This window comes from Ictalurus furcatus, chromosome 22 (assembly GCF_023375685.1).
Source record: "Ictalurus furcatus strain D&B chromosome 22, Billie_1.0, whole genome shotgun sequence".
NCBI classification, from domain to species: Eukaryota; Metazoa; Chordata; class Actinopteri; order Siluriformes; family Ictaluridae; genus Ictalurus; species Ictalurus furcatus.
In genome coordinates this window covers 6,890,301-6,902,819 of record NC_071276.1, presented here as the reverse complement: position 1 = coordinate 6,902,819, position 12,519 = coordinate 6,890,301, and the positions used below count along the sequence as shown (strand labels likewise).

Below are 12,519 nucleotides of genomic sequence, written 5' to 3'. Positions count from 1 at the left end.
TAATGAGGACCTTGTACAGCCTCCCTCTCTGGGCCCATGGTCACAATTTTGCAGTTTGTACCCCACAAGAAAATAAGCACATGGGAATATTCCATGGTAGTGCTCAACTTAATCGTAGAACCAAGATTACACAAGTACTCTTCAATTTTGATGATCTGACTGATTTTTAGTTGTACTAGGGGTTTGGGGGTTTTTTTGTTTGTTTGTTTTATTATAAAACTTTTAAAAACTACAAACTAAAATAAATAAATAAATAAATAAATAAAATTAGACATGTCCAGCTTAAGATTCATGTAGGCCTACAATAGTACAGATTATATACATTTACAAATACATTACTAAGTATACACATTTACAGTTTTCTTTCTATTGGGCTAAGTAGAAATCCCACTTTCCTCATTGAGTTTCCACATGTATCTGTCTGTAACCACAAAGTAATGGGCATCTGTTCCATTAAACCCAGTTGATAAATAGTGTCTACAAAAAAGATTCACAGTAGGGGGGTTTCTCTGAAGTCACTTTTCTTGATCACTGCTATAAAAAAAAATTTATGGCTTAGCTGTACTTTTATTTACTAAATGTACCAGGTACAGAGGGGTAAATGTAGAAAGAATGCTTTGAAACCAAAAGGACAAATGAAAGGGAAAAAGGGACAAATCTGAAATATGTCAGTGCGAGCCTCCAATATTGTTTTGCGTTCCCTCCAGCAAGAATACTGAAACACTGTTTAGACTGATGTTTGAGATTAATAATCATTTTAAAAAAGGATGGCAGGAAATTGGTATATCTGGACTGGGTGACTTCATTCATTTTATGTCTGTCTTCCTGTCCCATTAATACTTTTATAGTGTGTTAAGTTGGTGTGCAACAGTGTAATGCCTGGTATAATAATTCATCTCTCTTAAGCTGAAATGAATTTCCTACCTCTGGGCACACTTTAAATGAAACTTGCACCCCACATTTTATTTGTTGCTAAAATGAAGAGAGAGAGAGAGAGAGAGAGAGAGAGAGAGAGAGAGAGAGCGCCACCTATTGAGGTCATTATACATGTTTTGTGTTTTAATACATTTAGAACTTATTTGATAATTATACCCTCTTGGCAAAAATGGCTATTTATTAGTTCTTTGCATAGGATAAGTACACTATTGGGTAAGTACATTCCTAAGCCTTATGGATATTATGGGAATTTCTTATATGTTGGTATTATACAAGTGTTGGCCAAATTTTGATAGCGCCCCCAAAATGCACATAGTAAAAACCGCTTACTAGTTTAGACACAGCCATGGAATTTAAGTCCAACTCATATCTGGGTCATCTGTAGCCAGAGTCCTCGAGGACTCAAAGTTCCGTGTTCACATGGTTCCTGTGTCTGCTTGTGCTTGCGTATAAAAAATTGCTTGTGCCATATGGCTGGTGTTTTGCTAAAATGAAGGGGTACTAATTAATAGAAAGGGTCTACTGGACTGTGATCAGAATGTGACTGTTACATACAACTAAACTAAGCAAAAAAAAAAATCTCTGTGTTTCAGGTGTACCAAATGACAAGTCCACATGACAAGATTTCCATCATATTATCCTGCCTTCTATGGATAGTTGAAGCAGACCTCAGTGTGCAAGGCACAAAATTACACAATTCCTGTAAATGTTAGCCAGAACCCAAGGGACCGGGTTTATGACTGGAACATGGTTTTACTATGGTCTTCATTCCACCAAGTCAAAATAACAGAAAATACAACAGTTTAAGAGAAAAAGATAGTATGATGATTATGCTGCGTACTATAAAGCCATCTAGTATAAAGCTAAAGGGAGGGGCAACATATGCATTTGGCCTCATCATTTAGATTTACACTTGATGGCATAATAATTATATTAGATTAACCAAGATGAAATTTTCAGATGAACCATGTGTAAACAATATTAACTCTGGCTTTTGGTTTTTAAAAATAACATTAATTCTAAAAACTAAAAGTGATAGTGTGCACAGGCCAATTTAACCAGATAAATTTAACCAGATGAAGTAAAATTCATAACCTAATCCTAATATGTTGCAGTGAAGATCCCTTTTCAGGATACAATCCTCACTGGAAAATGGTTCCATTCTGGGAAGAGAGCTGGAGAACTTACTGGAGGAGGTACTTGGTCACACCTTCCATGTTGAATGTCATCTGAAAAGCATAAATCTCCCAGGCACCTATCTGGTTCTCATTCAGCAGCTGGACTGCAGTGATCCAAAGGGGGGAAAAAAACACGGCTATTTTGACTGCTACTCCACATATGCGGATGCTGCAGCAGAGACTTCTGCAGGATCTGCATTAACAGGTCTAGAGATACAACATTTCTTCTATTTCTTCTACTCGAGTCATCAAAATGGTCGTATGGACAAGAGTATTGTTCAGTGTACATGTGGTTATGCAGTTAACCTGTATGGTGACTTCCCAAGGAATTGGTAAGTGAATCATTTTAACATTGCTACAAAGGCATTGTAATATTTTGTAGTTGAAAATAACTGAAAGGGTATTGTGAAGTTATGCCCAGTCTGGGACCAGTCTTAATTACAATGCTGTGCTATGCAAAGAAATGCTTCTCTGATCAGAATAAAAGAAAAGAAAATTGCATATTGAATTTGAATTTTCGCATATTGAAATTATAATGAATTTCTTGTGCTAATATGGGATATTTATGGAATAAAAAGGTTTGATCGTTAATAGGAAAATATACAGGAACCTTATCAAAGCCTAAATGATGGGCCTAATTAGTATCATGCTGAACAATTGTCAACTAAATTCAAACACTGCTTAAAGTGTTCATCAGCCCAAACCTGGAAGTGAGCACTGGTGGCATCTTTCACGAGCATTCCACTGAAATGAGACACGTTTCCAAATATAGCAGTTCTTATGAAAGTACAAAGAAAAAAAGTACTGAAAGCAAAAGAGAGTAGTTTTTTGATTTTTTTTACACTATGAACAAAAACATTTAGACTGAAGCAAATGATGAAAACAGTCAGTGTAGTGGTGTAAGTGTTGCTTTATGATTATCCATTGGGGAAATGGAGATTAATCAGATCTCTGTGTTTGCAGTTTATGATCTCCTGGTGTCACCAGATTGTTTGCCTGATCTCCTGCAAGGAGGACTGAAGAATAAGAACGTGAATGACGTTTTTATCCTGACAACGTTTCAGGTCCAGAATAAAGCTCCAGTGCGTGTTTTCCGCATTTACAACCCTACAGACAACACCGATCATTTTGATTTCACTGTACATGGGAAGCTCAACAAAGGTACCTTTGCTGTATCAAGTCATTATAGTCATAATAGTTGGGAATAGTTGATTGAGTCATTCAGACAATGTTCTCAGACTAGGGACTGAATCCCCAAAATAACAATCTTTAAGCAGTCATTTTGATAAGTTCAAATATCTGGACACATTCCGACCTCTCTGTGTCTCTCTCAGTCTCTCTGAGGTATCTGAAAAGCAATGGAAAGATAGGCACGGCTACCTTCCTTAAAGTGCCGTTGGCTGATGGCCGGCCACACAATGTTATGCTGCACTTCAGCGGGCTGACGCATGGCACTCCTCGCATGGCTCTGTATGTGGACTGCAGGCTGGTGGAGATAGTGGAGGAACTGCCTGCTGCCTTTAAGACACTACCTTCTGGCCCTAATCGAGTGGCATTAAAAACCATGTCGGCTACATCAGAAGTATGAACCGGTGCTTGTTTGACTTGAGATTTCCAACAACTTTTCATGTTCAACAACTAACAAAGATCTGTGCTATTATTTCAGGATAGTGTGTCAGACCTTAAGCTAGTTCTGGGTGAATCAATAGAGAATGTTGTGGAGCTTCAAGACTGTTCTCTCCAGCAAGGTGAATCACTGCAATTGCTAGGTGAGTGGCTTTTACGGTGCCATTAGTTTCTGCTCTGTCATGATAGCATGGTTGAAAACCATTATTATGGGCCAATTATTCCGACAGGCATCTCATCAAAGCTGGAGCCAGGCCCCATGTTTGAACTTGTACAGATGATCCAAGACCTGAAAGAGAAAATGGACCAGCAGGTACCCTGCCATATTTTTTTTTATATAATATGTATATAATAAGACCCTGAATGTAAGAATTTCACAGGAAAGAGGATTGCCTAGATCACTTCTATTATTTTAATAGATCCAGGAGACTGCAAATTTAAGGAGAATAGTTATGGAGTGTGTTCCATGTGGTAAGTCTCTCACTCAGGCCTGATATAAACATTTGCTCATGGCACTCAAACCAGCAGCATAAGCTTAATAACGAGGATAATGATTTATACAGGATGGCTAACTGAGCTGTCCGGTTAATATTTAGATGGGCAAAACACCAGGCCAGACTCCAAAACCAAGTGTGCGCCAGGAGTGTGCTTCCAGCAGAGCATGTGTACTGAGACAGAGCGAGGCTTCAAGTGTGCACCGTGTCCTGAAGGCTATAATGGAGACGGAGTCCACTGTGAGGATGTGGATGAGGTAAAACATCCAAACCTTAACGTGCTAAATGATCAATAAACGTTAGATACCATTGTAGAAATGCAATAATGCTGAGTCAATGTTTTGTTAGTCTCGTAAAAATCTCAAATGAATAGTGAATAGTTACACCCACCAAAAATTCTGATGTTGCTACCATTGAAATGCAGGTTAAAAAACCCCCAAAACTAGTCATGTTAGCATGCTTTGGGGTGTTTCCCACGAAAGTCATTTCTACCATGGCTTCATTAGACATTTGGCAGTATGTCCAGAAGGGTTCATTCTTTTCGTACATATTTTATCGTGGCCTATACCGCAGGTCTTAGACCTTGTTGTTTTGGTTATTATAAACCAGGGATATAACCGAATATGAATATGTTGTTCGGAATGAACAAATAAAGTGTTCTAAATTTCTTTGGAAAGTGTGACAAAGGTTCACATAGGATCTCCCATGAGAGGAGGTTTTTACTTTTATGCCAGTGAGCATCTAGATATGAAGCTTGGGGGTGCGAGAGATTTATTACCATTTGATTCATCCTTAGTAACGGCCTGGTCAGGGTTGCGGTGGTTTAAATTAGGCTATTAATTTGTTTAGGTCTATATTTTGGGACTGTTATCTGTTCAAATCTGTTAAAATATCACAAGTAGGTACAAAAAAAAAAAAGCCCCCCCAAAAAAAAAACAACTGCACACATCTGTATTTTAAAAAAACAAACCACAAACAGTTCTGGTTTAGGCCACGCCTACTCAGGTTTAAATTACAAATACAAATATGAATATGTGGAGTACTACACAGATACATATACAGATAGTGGCATTGTGTGTGTACTCTATTATCCACAAATATATCAAATCAAAGCCATCCTGCAAACAGATGGGGAGAGCGATGCAGTCGTGGTACACTCTCTCGTAGAGGCGTAAGTGATCAAAAGGCGATTTACTGTTCTTTCCATTACACACAGCAGTATACTAGGCTAGCTCTCAGGGCTCTGTTTTAGTAGGATAAACAAATCCTTCAATAAAACCAGCGTGTAATAGCACTTTATCAAGATTTTATTTGCATTTCACTCAGACAGTCATTGTTTGAGTGGAACAATTTGGATTGAAAAGAGATTTACGGAACGACTGAGGTAATCTCTCACCATGAGAGCAAATCATTTCCAAACCCAGTCATTCAAAGGCTGGCATGGTGTTATGAAATGGAAATCTGGAGAGATTTTTTTTTTGTTGCTGTGTTGTGATTTGTGTGCTTGTAGTGTCAGTTCAACCCGTGTTTCCCTGGTGTGCGATGCATTAACACAGTCCCAGGGTTCCGGTGTGAGAGATGCCCCAGAGGGTACAGTGGGCCAGAGTTGCAGGGTGCGGGCACCACCTACGCCCAGTTACGTAAGCAGGTGAGGAAATGATTGCTGTCTAACTGCTCATTACACTTGTCTGTAATGCTCTTGATCCTCTAGGATATTTATGATTGTCTCGTAGCGGTGAAGCAAGGCAGGCAATTTAACATTACGCAGCTGAGGCCTTCGGATGAAACTTTTAAGATTAAACAAGTTATATTTAGTCACCTTGAATTACAATATTGGATAGAATGCTCCTTTATGTACTTTGGAAGATTAATGGTTCATTTGAAACCTTTTTTGAAAACCCATGAGTGACAAACCAAAGAACCACTTAGAGTTCATAGTGTACAGTACAATAGTACCTATAATTTTGAAAATTTGGATTCCCTTAAACCTCCTTCACGATGAATTTATTACTCTGGAGGTTCCCCTCTTGGATCTAATTGATGCCCTTGGAAGTCCCCCATTACACATTTTTTTTTTTTAGTTTTCAGTTATTTGTTCAGTTAGTTGAGATTCAATTCACTGTTTATTGTGGCTCATGTTGGAACATTACCAAAATCTCTATGCATCAGGTCTGTAATGATATAGACGAGTGCCAAAGTGTGGACAATGGAGGCTGCACTCCTAATTCCTATTGCCACAATACATTGGTAAGATATTAAAAGATGTTCTCACTGATCATGATTCTGTCTATATTTTGCTAGCCTCCTGCACACAGTGTTAATAAATTAAACAAGCCACTTTTAGGGTTCATTCTACTGTGGAGAGTGTAAGCCTGGGTTCACTGGAGACCCGACAAGTGGCTGCAAGCAGACCTCTGGACCTCAGGATCCTGGATCTGATCCTGTTGATCCTGCTGCTCTCACTAGCAGGCTGTGTGGGAACGGTCAGCGCAACCCCTGCGATGTCAACGCGGAGTGTATTGTGGAGAGAGATGGAAGCATCAGCTGTGTGGTGAGATGTTCAGATACAGTACATGCAAGTGTTGTGGTTTAGCCTGGGTTCGAGCAGGCATCTCGTAATACCTTCTACCTCAATCAGTGCAACATCGGCTGGGCCGGTAACGGCTACGTTTGCGGGAAGGACACGGACATCGATGCATACCCTGACAAAAAACTTCCATGCCAGGATACATACTGCAAAAAGGTGACCCATATTTACCATTCTTCATTTCATACTACTTCACAAGTGTTCATATGACCACAGGGGCTTTTCTTCATCTTTACTTACTTCTATGTGAATGATTGATCACATGCACGTTGCTTCCAGGACAACTGCATGTTTGTACCGAATTCAGGCCAGGAAGACGCAGATGGCGATGGAAAAGGTGATGCCTGCGATGAAGATGCAGACAGTGATGGAATCCTCAATGAGAAGGTATACAACAGGAATCAGCTCATCCTAATTCAGGAGATTTTTACAGTTTAAATAACATAACTTATACATCTGTAATTTAAAAAAAACAAACCCCAAAAAACAGGACAACTGCTGGTTGACCCCAAACGTAAACCAGAAGAACAGTGATGAAGATCCTCATGGTGATGCATGTGACAACTGCCTAAAAGTAAATAACCCAGACCAGCGGGACACAGACCAGGATGGACTCGGAGATGACTGTGATGATGACATGGATGGCGATGGTAATAAAGCCGCACACTGTGATCTGAGGCATATTTAGAAATTTTATTAAGATGTCAGATAATGAGGGATGCTGCCGTCTGCTTGGAAGTCATAGGTTGTAATATTAGTTTGTTTTAAAAAAAAATAAAATAATAATAATAATAAAAAAGCTCTATACTGTGGGTAGAGATACCAAAAATGTGTAACAGCCTCTGTAAGGAACCAGTTTAACAAACATGGCTGTAAATGCACAGTCTAACTAAAGAGCTCTAAAACCTCACTAGCTCCCACGTGTGAAGCGAAAAATAAATAAGCTCGATCAATATCATTTATAATCAGATACCAGCTCTCGAAATGTCCGCAAATGTCCGCTCCTTTGCCGTCACGTCATCATCAAAACAGAGAAGAGCACGTAAACGCTCCGAACAGACGACGGGGGATTTCAAAATGTAGAAATAACCTGATAAAAAGGCTCGTGTTTGAATGCTGAGAGATTTTCACCTCAGGTGATGAGACAAAGAGTGGATGATGCTGAAAAAGTGAGAATTTCCTTTTGTAAAGTTAAAGATAGATAGATTTGATTATAAATCCACAGCTAGGTGGGGCGCCTTTCAATGGAATTGGAAAGAAGTCTCGAATTTTCTACCTTTTTCGCTTTAAGGAGACGTAATAACTCTGCTATACTTTTACTTCTAGTTGAAAGCCTGTCGTTTTCAGAACTATCCAGAGTAGAGCACTTTTGAGCATGGGAAGGGTTTTCACAGGCTGCTACTGAAACACACACCTCTCTCTCTCTCTCTCTCTCTCTCTCTCATTTGATCACATTTGTTTTCTTTCAGACTCAGAAGTGGTATTTTATAAGATCTCCTTTCTATCAGCCTGTTTTTGTACAGATTTGCACTTCCGTGTCATTTTCGGAGGAAAAAGAGAAGAAACGGTGCCCCCGTATACCTCAGAGCACCAGTTAGAAACACCTCTTTTTCAAAGGGGCTCCTTATTAGGTTTTCAGTTGGCCTGAAGGGCATACTTACTGGCAATTCCTTTGAAGTACCCTATCGATAATGCTCCTCTAATACACAGTGATATGTTCCAGTCTGAGACATAAAAAAACCCAAAAAACAAACAAGCCCAGGCAGAGCTTGACATTTATAGTCTGTTCGTAAAGGCATGACTCCAGACACTTGACTCGATCTTTCACATGCTGGTCATGTCTCTGTGGGCAAAACCACATTTCCACCGTGAAACCTAGCCAGGAGCTAATGACCAGTGGAAACTATTTTGCAAGAGTCTTAACGGAAACACTGCCATCTTGTGACACATAGCTCGAAATATGCAACACGTACACAAAGGCATTATTGTGTTGTGCATACCAAAATTCTTAAATAAGGGAGTCCATTTGCACCGTCCATTTAGTTTAGGGTATACAGGAAAGGTTATTCACATCGAACTGTGTTTATGTACATGTTTATGGGTTTATGTAATGACTTTGCCTCGATCGTGTTAGCCAGTTACTCATCATTTCCGTTCTGTTCTCATGACCAGGCGTGAAAAATATTTTGGATAACTGCCAGAGAATTCCCAACCGTGACCAAGTGGACAGTGATAATGATGGTGTGGGAGATATTTGTGACAGCTGTCCTGATGTGCCCAACCCCAACCAGGTACAATATCCCTCCTTTCCACAGACGCTTCAGCAGAAAGAGTAGTTTCAACTAGTGCCATTATAAAGTAGTCTTGGAAACCTTTTGAGCTAGAAAGATCTAAATTCAGAAGAAGAGCCAAGGCAACTCTTCTGGTCCTACCAATTTTGCCACACTCTATCAAACACGATAAGTGATCCGTAATTGATTCAATTCAGTTTTATTTGTATAGCACTTTTAACAAGACATTCCAGACGTTCGATTCTAAGTGTTTAAAGCAAGAGGCGGCAGCGGACAGGGGAAAAACTCCCTGAGAAGACATGAGGAAGAAATCTTGAGATGAACCAGTCTCAAAAGGCATCTCACCCACCCTTTTCTGGGTGACACCAAATCGTGGGATTAAATCGTTACTCTTCTAGAACCAAAAGTACTAAATGTGTTGAAAAGAAGCTCAGTATGTGCATCATAGTCTTTATGATTACAGCAGCAGGTCTTAGATAAAGTCAAGGGATTTGTAGGAAAACGCTACACACACTGCTGTAGTCTTCATTGTTTTACTGTTAAACACCCTGTACCTTTTGACCAAATCAGACATGGTTATAGGAATTATTATTTAGAATAGCTGAAAATGGGATGGGAAATACTTCACTTGGTTGTTATACCCACTGCCTGTGGTTGCTTGGTCTTCTAGTCAGATGTCGACGATGACCTTGTAGGAGACACGTGCGATACCAACAGCGACAGGTAAATGTATTTACATTTACCATATCATGAATTCACTTTTGGCTGTTTACTAATTCAGACACCAATTCCTAACACTAAATGTGATTGCAGTGATGGGGACGGACACCAGAACACCAAAGATAACTGCCCTACAGTCATGAACAGCGCTCAGTTAGACACGGACAAGGATGGGCTTGGGGACGAATGCGATGATGATGACGATAACGATGGCGTCCCAGATAATAAAGACAACTGCAGATTGGTGCCCAATGCAGACCAAGAAGATAAAGACAGTACATACCTAACAATATGGCTTATAGTATATGTATATGTACATGTATACCCTGCATTCTACTTTTTGTCTTAATACAGAGTTCTGTTTTTCTGTACACTGACTAGATGACAATGTGGGTGATGCATGTACTGGAGACTTTGACCAGGACCGGGTGATTGACAAGATCGACACATGTCCTGAGAATGCAGAGATCACACTGACAGACTTCAGAGCATATCAGACTGTGGTGTTGGACCCGGAAGGCGAGGCTCAGATTGACCCCAACTGGGTCGTCCTCAATCAGGGCATGGAGATCGTTCAGACGATGAACAGCGATCCAGGACTCGCAGTGGGTAGGTCTGGCGGACGTTATTCAAATACAGGGACGACGTGAACCACGGCAGGGATTAATTATATTGAGTAAAATGGAACAATGGGAATATCTTAAAACAATGTGCTAGTGGATTTAGATTATGATGTTTAGTCATAAATGAAACGGTCCATGATGCTCCTCTCAGGTTACACAGCTTTCAGTGGCGTGGATTTCGAGGGAACTTTCCATGTGAACACTGTGACTGACGATGACTACGCCGGCTTCATCTTTGGCTACCAGGACTCTTCCAGTTTCTACGTGGTTATGTGGAAGCAGACAGAGCAGACGTACTGGCAGGCTGTGCCTTTCAGGGCCGTGGCTGAACCTGGCATCCAGCTCAAGGTTCCGCAACTTTCTATCACGATTAGCTTTTGACGCAGAATGTAATTATCATTACGCTGCTGTGGTTGTCATTAGTATCTGTGATTATTATTATCAGAGCTTCAGGACTGACCTTAAATGACGTGCAGAAACAAGATGGAGCGTACAAAATACGTTTTGAGTTGGTTCGTAAATATGAACGGGAGTAATTTAGCTTAGAGTGTCATCTTTTTGCGTTGAGGCTGTGAAATCCAAGACGGGGCCTGGCGAGTTTCTGAGGAACTCTCTGTGGCACACGGGGAACACCAAGGATCAAGTGCAGTTGCTGTGGAAAGATCCTCGTAACGTAGGCTGGAAGGACAAGGTCTCATACCGCTGGAACCTGCAGCATCGGCCTCAAGTCGGATACATCAGGTGAGATGGCTCAGCCATTAAGTAGAAGGTCTTAATGGTTTTTAAGTCAGTAAAAATGGTGTAACGGTTGATATTTGTGGAAGCTACCAATAAAATAGCTGCGCGAATGGAAAAAAAAAAAAAGCCACAGATTCTGTAAATTAGAGACTAAAAAAAACATTAAAACAAACGAACCAGAATCCAACCTATTGTGTTTACTGTCAATCATGCTCTTAAACCAGCATTCAGGTGTTCTAGCCCGGGCAGCACTTCTGCATCTGCTTTGGAGGCGTGGCTTCGGAGGGAACACTGAAAGGAGAGGCTGATGCCAAAACGCAAACATGCTAATGTTAAAAATGCTCTCTTTCCCGTGGATGGCTGGTTGTGATATTAATTGGAAAGGCTAAAATCGAACATCTATCCATAGCTCGACGGTGAAATCATCATGGTTTAGCAAAGCATCATATCGTAAATGAATCAGTCCAGGCTATAAAGAAATCCTCCCCAGCGTTGCTCTTCATACCATTCTGTGTAATTTTCGTATGACCTTTGGTGGTGTCGTTACGCTTGGTTCCTTAAGACCTATGTAACAGCGTAAAGGAGACTGACCCACAGTGTAGAACTTTTACATACTGTTTGCTAGAAATGATATGCATATCTTTTATTTACCATGTCGTCGATTTGCTCGGAAAGGGTCCGTTTCTATGAAGGCGCCAGCATGGTGGCAGACTCCGGCATGGTCATCGACACGAGCATGAGGGGGGGCCGTCTGGGCGTGTTCTGCTTCTCCCAGGAAAACATCATCTGGTCCAATCTGAAATATCGCTGCAATGGTAAGCGAACCCGCTCTCGATGATTTCGGCACCTCAGATTTCCTGAAGGAACTGAATTTTTCATTTTTCTTTAAACACGCATTGCATTTACAGACACGATCCCTGAAGACTACCAGGAGCACGTTGCACAGGACACCATCAGGAAAGAGGATACACAGGATAATTCTACGCAGTAACCACATGCCCAGTATATCTGAGTGGAGCTGGGGGGGGGGGGGATACAATGGGTTGGTTAGTGTTATTTAAATAAATCATATTATTGTCTCTTATAATTAAGCAGGATTAAAATGGACCACATATTTAAGAGTATCATATTAACCAGTTGGTTTGTGAGAATTTCGGGGTAAAGTCTGCCGTAATGTCTCCACAAAATGAGTCGACTATGGAAGGTGGAAGTCAAGTGAGCAGAAATGCTTCTTTGTGCTTTTCTCACATATTGGATGCATTCAGTGTTACATGGAAAAGTCAGCAAGCCTGACGGTAGGTAACTAATGATGACTTTGGGACCCGA

The 12,519-nt window shown here is 40.5% G+C and overlaps 1 protein-coding gene across 1 annotated transcript; it reads left to right on the top strand.

Annotated features, from left to right (window-relative positions):
• The first annotated feature begins 2,033 nt into the window (after positions 1-2,033).
• thbs4a (thrombospondin 4a) lies at positions 2,034-12,191 on the top strand. The gene is made up of 21 exons (XM_053653827.1): positions 2,034-2,446; positions 3,078-3,275; positions 3,449-3,696; positions 3,781-3,883; positions 3,971-4,053; positions 4,160-4,211; positions 4,337-4,491; positions 5,745-5,882; positions 6,404-6,481; positions 6,579-6,785; positions 6,873-6,977; positions 7,101-7,208; positions 7,312-7,471; positions 8,994-9,112; positions 9,783-9,835; positions 9,926-10,107; positions 10,214-10,441; positions 10,607-10,803; positions 11,024-11,196; positions 11,869-12,008; positions 12,102-12,191. Exons 1-21 carry the CDS (start codon positions 2,368-2,370, stop codon positions 12,182-12,184), a joined length of 2,889 nt encoding a protein of 962 aa, XP_053509802.1. The 5' UTR covers positions 2,034-2,367; the 3' UTR covers positions 12,185-12,191.
• The last annotated feature ends 328 nt before the right edge of the window (positions 12,192-12,519 follow it).